This window comes from Oncorhynchus keta, chromosome 4 (assembly GCF_023373465.1).
Source record: "Oncorhynchus keta strain PuntledgeMale-10-30-2019 chromosome 4, Oket_V2, whole genome shotgun sequence".
Taxonomy (NCBI): domain Eukaryota; kingdom Metazoa; phylum Chordata; class Actinopteri; order Salmoniformes; family Salmonidae; genus Oncorhynchus; species Oncorhynchus keta.
In genome coordinates, this window is record NC_068424.1 from 16369510 (window position 1) to 16379001 (window position 9492).

The following is a 9492-nucleotide window of genomic DNA, read 5'->3' on the forward strand; positions in this document are numbered from 1 at the left end:
ACGTTTAGAAAAGTTCTGTTTTAACGGTCAGGAAACGTATGGCATTGTTACCAGAACCAATGGGAAACCAACAAAAAAAACATACATTCCCACAACTTCCAAGGAACCAAGTGTGCTAGCTGGGCTAACAGCCATAACCACAATACTGTAGCAGTGCTTCAGAATCAAGACACGGTTGACCTAGAGGTGAAAATGGGCCTATTCAAAGTGGACATTCAAGTGCTTCTTATGCTAAGCAAGACTATTTGACCAAAAACTTCCCCTCCTCTGTAGTACTGTGATTATTTTCTATTGGTCCATTTAGTTATCTGTGAATGTTTGTTTTCCTTATGTTTTGATATTGAGGAGAAGCGTACTGCCATAATAATAATAATAATAGCACTGGATCATTCCACATTATACTGTGAACATTAAATACATTCACTTTACTAGTCTTATTTTATTTCTACCTCATGTTGCCTGCTCAACCCCAACCTGTTTTCCACCTCTTAACATTTGGATCAGTGAGTTGGCCTAGTCAGAAATGCCTGGTCTCCAAGGCAACACTGCACCAGTCTTTGAAAGCTGGCTGGTGCATTACAGTCTGAATGACATTCAGAGGACATTGTAGGGCATGTGTGCGTTCGCCTGTGTGTTCGTGTGTGGCCGGGGCACAGATTATCATTTAAAGAGCAAAATGCCTACTGTGTCTCTGTACACAGTGCTGTAGGTTTTGGTAGGGAAGTTGGATATGTCTAAAACTCCCCTTCACTGTCCTGTACCCCACCTGTGAGTCCAGTCTACTACAGCCTCTGCTAAGAGGTCTGGACTTCGATAAGAGGTCAGGTCATTCGTCCCATAAAACACTGGGTTGCTGGTTCAAACTCGGCTCCTGCTGTTCCCACTATGTCACTACAGATAAAATCCCAAACACACTGATCATCAGACCAGTCAATATTTATTTAGGCGTCAATACAACAGACGGAAAAACAGATGGTAAAATAATGGTAAATGCAGGATATATGGACAATGGGTTTAAAAATGCAGATAGCAGTACATTAAAATGACAGAAATTAGTTACTAAATCAGTTTAAAAATATCCATTCCTTCTGATCCTGTGTGTGTGTGTGCAGATGTCACAGAGACAGATTGGCAGTGTGTGTTTGTGTCTCAGAGGGACAGGTTGACGTCACTCTTCTGTTTGCCAGAGCTGAGGCTGTGTATCATGGCGATCATAGAAGAGTGTTTGTTCAGCTCGTCCTCTTTCTTCTGCAGTTTGGCCTCCACCTGGGCTTTCTGCAGCTCCAGAGAGGATGCCTGGAGAGGAGAGGACACGAGAGGGGACAGGAGGAAAGGACAGGAGAGGGTGAAGGAGAGGAGAGTAGACAGGAGAGGAGACGGGACAGGGAAGGAGAGGGGACACAGACTTAGCCAACTTCCTTACCAGAAAGGACTTTATATTATAATCATTTAGATCTCCCCTTGTGGAGTTGGTTATTATCTTATTCAGTACTGTGTACAAGCTAGCTGGCGACACCCTCCCTCCTCCAATACTTTACCAGTGTGTTCTTACCCTGATGCTGGCGTCTTTTCTGGCCAGCTCAGTCTTGTTGAGTTCCTTCCTCAGAATATCCACTGTTTCCTCTAGTTCTTCCCTCTCTTTCTCTTTCGCTCTCCCCCTCTCCTCCTGACCCCGCAACTCACCACGCAGACCTGAGAGAAGAGGGACAGAGTTAGCGAGGGAAAGGGAGAAAGAGAGAGACAGTCAAAATGAGGGAAGGTAGGAGAGAGAAGGGGTTGGGAGTAAGAGAGGGAAGGAGAGAGTAAGAGAGTGGTAACTGGTTTAGCTCAAACTGACCTGTGAGGTCACAGTTTCTCTGCTGAAGCTCTGATTGAAAGGATTTCATTTGCTCCTGCCTCTCTTTCAGCTCACACAAAGCCCTGAAAAAGAGAAAGAAAAAATTATTGTAAATAGTTGGCGAGGGAATGTTTTTATTGCTACTGTGTCTATCTTACTTGTCGTGCTGTAGTCGTAGTGTGTCCTGGGTCTTCCTCAGTGTGTCCATCTGTTTAATGAGGGAGATATGAGCCGCCTGCAGCTCCTTCAACAGACGCTCACTCTCATTAAACCTACACAGGAACAGGAATCGCATCATCAAATACATGCATACGAAACGTCTTTGTAGAGAAGACCAGAGATCAGCGTGTGAGAGTGTGACCTGTTAAGCAGCTGGTTATAGGATCCTTTGAGAGACTGGTGTTCCTGAGAGTCAGCCTGCAGCCTAGCATTGTGTTGCAACAACTCCTCGATGTCTCCCTTCGCCCTCTCTGCCTCCAGCACCTGGCTGCCCAACTCCACCTAACAGACACACACCTGTTAGCATCTGCTAGCTAGTCTTTAGCAGAACAGTAACGCTAAACCTCTTAGCATGTGCTAACTCTTCTGTTACGAACCTGCAGCTCCTCTCTCCTCTGTTCAGCCTCCTTCAGCATAGATGCTAGCTTACGTGCCTACAGAGAGATCGAGACAAAGACCATCTGTGTTAGAAGCCAAGGCCTCTGTATGCGCGTCTGTGTGTGTGTGTGTGTGTGTGTGTGTGTGTGTGTGTGTGTGTGTGTGTGTGTGTGTGTGTGTTACCTCGGCCTCTGCCTGAGCTCGTTGACAGCGGTACTGAGTGATGAGGCGGTCAGCCTGAGAGAGAGCCAGAGCTTTGGCCTCTAACAGATCCTGTAACCTCCCCTCCTTAGACTGGAGAGAGAGGGAGAGAGAAGCAGTTACAATACTAACTCAATTAAATGTCTCATGGTGGTTACATCAAATGCAAATGCATCAGAGTTGACAGCACCACAGTGACCATCAGAGTTGACAGCACCACAGTGACCGTCAGAGTTGACAGCACCACCGTGACCATCAGAGTTGACAGCACCACAGTGACCGTCAGAGTTGACAGCACCACAGTGACCGTCAGAGTTGACAGCACCAGTGACCGTCAGAGTTGACAGCACCACAGTGACCGTCAGAGTTGACAGCACCACAGTGACCGTCAGAGTTGACAGCACCACCGTGACCATCAGAGTTGACAGCACCACAGTGACCGTCAGAGTTGACAGCACCACAGTGACCGTCAGAGTTGACAGCACCACAGTGACCATCAGAGTTGACAGCACCACCGTGACCATCAGTTGACAGCACCACCGTGACCATCAGAGTTGACAGCACCACTGTGACCATCAGAGTTGACAGCACCACAGTGACCGTCAGAGTTGACAGCACCACTGTGACCGTCAGAGTTGACAGCACCACTGTGACCGTCAGAGTTGACAGCACCACCGTGACCATCAGAGTTGACAGCACCACCGTGACCATCAGAGTTGACAGCACCACAGTGACCATCAGAGTTGACAGCACCACCGTGACCATCAGAGTTGACAGCACCACCGTGACCATCAGAGTTGACAGCACCACCGTGACCATCAGAGTTGACAGCACCACCGTGACCATCAGAGTTGACAGCACCACCGTGACCATCAGAGTTGACAGCACCACCGTGACCATCAGAGTTGACAGCACCACCGTGACCATCAGAGTTGACAGCACCACCGTGACCATCAGAGTTGACAGCACCACCGTAACCATCAGAGTTGACAGCACCACCGTGACCATCAGAGTTGACAGCACCACCGTGACCATCAGTTGACAGGTATGGAGTTGGAAGGTCTGGGGGAGATCCTCACCGCCAGAGAGGAGATCTTCTGTTCATAAACATCCATGATCTCTGACACACGCACATCCTTCATCTGATCCTGCAACTACAACACATACACGTCACACACACCATCTACAACACACATCATAATACAGACTCACACACACCATCTACAACACACGTCAGAATACAGACTCACACACACCATCTACAACACACGTCAGAATACAGACTCACACACACCATCTACAACACACGTCAGAATACAGACTCACACACACCATCTACAACACACGTCAGAATACAGACTCACACACACCATCTACAACACACGTCAGAATACAGACTCACACACACCATCTACAACACACGTCAGAATACAGACTCGCACACACCATCTACAACACACGTCAGAATACAGACTCACACACACCATCTACAACACACGTCAGAATACATACTCACACACACCATCTACAACACACGTCAGAATACAGACTCACACACACCATCTACAACACACGTCAGAATACAGACTCACACACACCATCTACAACACACGTCAGAATACAGACTCACACACACCATCTACAACACACGTCAAAATACAGACTCACATACACCATCTACAACACACGTCAGAATACAGACTCACACACCTCCATGCCGTTCTGTAGTTTCTCTATGAGGCTGTGAATGCTGTGGGAGGGGCTGGAGGGAGAAGGCCCTGATAGACTTTTCCCCATGGGGGCTGGGACATCCTGTTGCACAGCAACCCGTTTGACAGACAGCTCAGCCTCCCTCTGGCGATATGCATTGTTGGCAGCGATGCTCTCCCCTAGACTGAGACACAGGCAGCAGTCAGAATAAACACTGACTGACTAAACATGTGGATAGGTGTTCAATCACTCACACCAGCGAAGGGAAGTCTGGGAGAGGCGTGGCCTCCAACAGTAGACGAAGCCCGGTCTGAACATGCTCTCTGTGACTGGACGTCAGCGCCAGAGAGAGGGGCGTGACCATCCTCTGGTCCTGTAGGGAGAGACATTTAACTATGGCAATCTTTAAGCTCGGCTCCACAGGTGTGTGTGTGTGTGTGTGTGTGTGTACCTGTAGTATTCTGTAGAAGCTGGTCTCCATGTCCTTCACCTGCTGTCTCAGTTTACTCATCAACTCCACAGCCTTCAACACAGCCTCACCACACACCTGACTGGAACACACACAGGTGTTAACAACCATGTTCTGTGTGTGTATGTTCTGAGGATGTGTGTGGTCACTGACCTGAGGCTACTGTCGTGGCCGGTGAGGGGGCAGGTGAGCGGGTCATTGTTATGGCAACAGGAGAGCAGTCGTTCCACCTGAGAGAGACAGAGCTGGGAGCTCATCTGACGAGACACCACCCTACACACCGAGTCCTCACTACACAGCAGTGGAAGAGTTAAGGCTGACACACACACACACACACACACACACACACACACACACACACACACACACACACACACACACACACACACACACACACACACACACACACGTAAAGGATATTTAGCAGCAGGCTGGTGGTGTGTGTTGTGCGTATGCAGTGTGTTCTGAGCTGGCTGTCTGGTGCGGCTGGGTCCAGTCCCTGCAGTAGATCCAACACCACTGGAACCAACAACTCAACGAAGCCCAACACGCACACAGACACGACCTGTGAACCCAATGCCTCCTGGAGGGAAAAACACCAGGACAAAGAGCCAATCAGTGCAAGTCCCTTTATCTGCAGGAGTCATCAATGTGCTAGACTGAATTGGTGAAAGCGTTGTAGTGAAATCCAGGTTTCCACTTTTAGTTCTGTGTGTCCGTGTAGGGCTGCCGTACTTCCAGTAGTTCAGTCAGCAGCTGCAGGGCCTGTAGACAGCATAACTCCTCCCCCTCAGCCGGAGAGCTCAGCCATTGGATGAGAGCTAAGCCCGGCTCGGTTTTCTGCCCTGCGTCTAGGCCCGCCCCCTGTCTGCGGCTGGCAGCTCGGAGCCGTGGGGCGGCGGGACGGAACACGACCTCACACAGCAGAGACCTCAGGCCTGACACACCACACAGAGCCAGGAGCAGCTCCAACACCTTGGCAGCAGAGTCCGGGTCTTTAACATGTAGCAGACCCAACACCTGGGACACGCACACTGAGAAGTGTTCATACCTACAGAGAGGAGGGAGAGACATAAACAACATTACTTCTATTCTTCTATAAAACTATATATATATATGTGTGTGTGTGTGTGTGTGTACCTAGTCAGGTAGTCCGCCATCTTGGGGTTCTTTAGCAGGTCCACCAGTAGGTCTACAGAGTACTTCCTGGTTAGGGTTCCGTCGCCGTTGACAATGATGTTAAAGATCAGCTGGAATGTCTGGTGGATGTTCTTAGAATGGAACAGCTGAAACACAGACACACACACACACACACACACACACACACACACACACACACACACACACACACACACAGAGTCACAGAGCCCAGACAGAGACTTGTCACCACCAGAACTAAAGATAGAGAAAACCTTGGTGTGTGTGTGTGTGTCTCTGCATGTCATTGTGTGTGTGTGTGTGTGTGTGTGTGTGTGTGTGTGTGTGTGTGTGTGTGTGTGTGTGTGTGTGTGTGTGTGTCTACGCGTGCGTGTCTGTGTCTCTCGGTGTGTGTCTCTGTGCGTGCGTGAGTGAGTGAGTGTGTCTCTGTGCGTGCGTGAGTGAGTGTGTCTCTGTGCGTGCGTGAGTGAGTGTGTCTCTGCGTGCGTGCGTGTGTCTCTGTGCGTGCGTGCGTGAGTGTGTCTCTGCGTGCGTGCGTGCGTGCGTGTCTCTGTGCGTGCGTGCGTGAGTGTGTCTCTGTGCGTGCGTGCGTGCGTGAGTGTGTCTCTGTGCGTGCGTGCGTGCGTGAGTGTGTCTCTGTGCGTGCGTGCGTGCGTGAGTGTGTCTCTGTCTGTGCGTGCGTGCGTGCGTGCGTGAGTGTGTCTCTGTGCGTGCGTGCGTGCGTGAGTGTGTCTCTGTGCGTGCGTGCGTGAGTGTGTCTCTGTGCGTGCGTGCGTGCGTGAGTGTGTCTCTGTGCGTGCGTGCGTGAGTGTGTCTCTGTGCGTGCGTGCGTGCGTGCGTGAGTGTGTCTCTGTGCGTGCGTGCGTGAGTGTGTCTCTGTGCGTGCGTGCGTGCGTGCGTGTGTCTCTGTGCGTGCGTGCGTGCGTGAGTGTGTCTCTGTGCGTGCGTGCGTGAGTGTGTCTCTGTGCGTGCGTGCGTGAGTGTGTCTCTGTGCGTGCGTGCGTGAGTGTGTCTCTGTGCGTGCGTGCGTGAGTGTGTCTCTGTGCGTGCGTGCGTGTGTCTCTGTGCGTGCGTGCGTGTGTCCCTGTGAGTGCGTGCGTCTGTGCGTGCGTGCGTGAGCGTGTCTCTGTGCGTGCGTGAGTGTGTCTCTGCGTGCGTGCGTGAGTGTGTCTGTGTGCGTGAGTGTGTCTCTGTGCGTGCGTGCGTGAGTGTGTCTCTGTGCGTGCGTGCGTGAGTGTGTCTCTGTGCGTGCGTGCGTGAGTGTGTCTCTGTGCGTGCGTGCGTGCGTGAGTGTGTCTCTGTGCGTGCGTGCGTGCGTGAGTGTGTCTCTGTGCGTGCGTGCGTGAGTGTGTCTCTGTGCGTGCGTGCGTGAGTGTGTCTCTGTGCGTGCGTGAGTGTCTCTGTGCGTGCGTGAGTGTGTCTCTGTGCGTGCGTGAGTGTGTCTCTGTGCGTGCGTGAGTGTGTCTCTGTGCGTGCGTGAGTGTGTCTCTGTGCGTGCGTGTGTCTCTGTGCGTGCGTGAGTGAGTGTGTCTCTGTGCGTGAGTGTGTCTCTGTGCGTGCGTGAGTGTGTCTCTGTGCGTGCGTGCATGCGTGCGTGAGTGTGTCTCTGTGCGTGCGTGCGTCTCTGTGCGTGCGTGCGTGAGTGTGTCTCTGTGCGTGCGTGCGTGAGTGTGTCTCTGTGCGTGCGTGCGTGAGTGTGTCTCTGTGCGTGCGTGCGTGAGTGTGTCTCTGTGCGTGCGTGCGTGAGTGTGTCTCTGTGTGTGCGTGCGTGAGTGAGTGTGTCTCTGTGCGTGCGTGCGTGAGTGAGTGTGTCTCTGTGCGTGCGTGCGTGAGTGAGTGAGTGTGTCTCTGTGCGTGCGTGCGTGAGTCTCTGTGCGTGCGTGCGTGTGTCTCTGTGCGTGCGTGCGTGAGTGAGTGAGTGTGTGTGCGTGCGTGTGTGTGTCTCTGTGCGTGCGTGCGTGAGTGTGTCTCTGTGCGTGCGTGCGTGAGTGTGTCTCTGTGCGTGCGTGCGTGAGTGTGTCTCTGTGCGTGCGTGCGTGAGTGTGTCTCTGTGCGTGCGTGCGTGAGTGTGTCTCTGTGCGTGCGTGCGTGAGTGTGTCTCTGTGCGTGCGTGCGTGAGTGTGTCTCTGTGCGTGCGTGCGTGAGTGTGTCTCTGTGCGTGCGTGCGTGAGTGTGTCTCTGTGCGTGCGTGCGTGAGTGTGTCTCTGTGCGTGCGTGCGTGAGTGTGTCTGTGCGTGCGTGTGTCTGTGCGTGAGTGTGTCTCTGTGCGTGTGTGCGTGCGTGAGTGAGTGTGTCTCTGTGCGTGCGTGAGTGAGTGTGTCTCTGTGCGTGCGTGAGTGAGTGTGTCTCTGTGCGTGCGTGAGTGAGTGTGTCTCTGTGCGTGCGTGAGTGAGTGTGTCTCTGTGCGTGCGTGAGTGAGTGTGTCTCTGTGCGTGCGTGAGTGAGTGTGTCTCTGTGCGTGCGTGAGTGAGTGTGTCTCTGTGCGTGCGTGAGTGAGTGTGTCTCTGTGCGTGAGTGAGTGTGTCTCTGTGCGTGCGTGAGTGAGTGTGTCTCTGTGCGTGCGTGAGTGAGTGTGTCTCTGTGCGTGCGTGAGTGAGTGTGTCTCTGTGCGTGCGTGAGTGAGTGTGTCTCTGTGCGTGCGTGAGTGAGTGTGTCTCTGTGCGTGCGTGAGTGAGTGTGTCTCTGTGCGTGCGTGAGTGAGTGTGTCTGTGCGTGCGTGCGTGAGTGTGTCTGTGCGTGCGTGCGTGAGTGTGTCTGTGCGTGCGTGAGTGAGTGTGTCTCTGTGCGTGCGTGAGTGAGTGTGTCTCTGTGCGTGCGTGCGTGAGTGTGTCTCTGTGCGTGCGTGCGTGAGTGAGTGTGTCTCTGTGCGTGCGTGAGTGTGTCTCTGTGCGTGCGTGAGTGTGTCTCTGTGCGTGCGTGAGTGTGTCTCTGTGCGTGCGTGAGTGTGTCTCTGTGCGTGCGTGAGTGTGTCTCTGTGCGTGCGTGAGTGTGTCTCTGTGCGTGCGTGAGTGTGTCTCTGTGCGTGCGTGAGTGTGTCTCTGTGCGTGCGTGAGTGTGTCTCTGTGCGTGCGTGAGTGTGTCTCTGTGCGTGCGTGTGTCTCTGTGCGTGCGTGAGTGTGTCTCTGTGCGTGAGTGTGTCTCTGTGCGTGCGTGAGTGTGTCTCTGTGCGTGCGTGCATGCGTGCGTGAGTGTGTCTCTGTGCGTGCGTGCGTGAGTGTGTCTCTGTGCGTGCGTGCGTGAGTGAGTGTGTCTCTGTGCGTGCGTGCGTGAGTGTGTCTCTGTGCGTGCGTGCGTGAGTGTGTCTCTGTGCGTGCGTGCGTGAGTGTGTCTCTGTGCGTGCGTGCGTGAGTGTGTGTCTGTGCGTGCGTGCGTGAGTGTGTGTCTGTGCGTGCGTGCGTGAGTGAGTGTGTCTATGTGGGTGCGTGCGTGAGTGAGTGTGTCTCTGTGCGTGCGTGCGTGAGTGAGTGTGTCTCTGTGCGTGCGTGCGTGAGTGAGTGTGTCTCTGTGCGTGCGTGAGTGA

At 52.9% G+C, this 9492-nt stretch overlaps 1 protein-coding gene across 2 annotated transcripts in view; it reads right to left on the minus strand.

The window, feature by feature from the left end:
- Positions 1-918: 918 nt before the first annotated feature.
- cip2a (cellular inhibitor of PP2A) overlaps positions 919-9492 on the minus strand; it is an 18272-nt gene continuing 9698 nt past the window's right edge. Inside the window, exons 8-22 of one of the 2 annotated variants that reach the window (XM_052501947.1) lie at positions 5955-6100; positions 5550-5865; positions 5235-5397; positions 4968-5115; positions 4797-4896; positions 4600-4718; positions 4346-4529; positions 3715-3783; positions 2618-2728; positions 2434-2490; positions 2199-2338; positions 1996-2109; positions 1838-1920; positions 1553-1692; positions 919-1296 (exon numbers count right to left, since the gene is read on the minus strand). In XM_052501947.1, the coding sequence (XP_052357907.1) occupies positions 1150-1296; positions 1553-1692; positions 1838-1920; positions 1996-2109; positions 2199-2338; positions 2434-2490; positions 2618-2728; positions 3715-3783; positions 4346-4529; positions 4600-4718; positions 4797-4896; positions 4968-5115; positions 5235-5397; positions 5550-5865; positions 5955-6100 (2037 nt within the window). In that variant the 3' untranslated portion in view covers positions 919-1149. Of the gene's footprint in view, positions 1297-1552; positions 1693-1837; positions 1921-1995; positions 2110-2198; positions 2339-2433; positions 2491-2617; positions 2729-3714; positions 3790-4345; positions 4530-4599; positions 4719-4796; positions 4897-4967; positions 5116-5234; positions 5398-5549; positions 5866-5954; positions 6101-9492 lie in introns of both variants that reach the window. The other variant, XM_052501944.1, reaches the window with a different exon arrangement.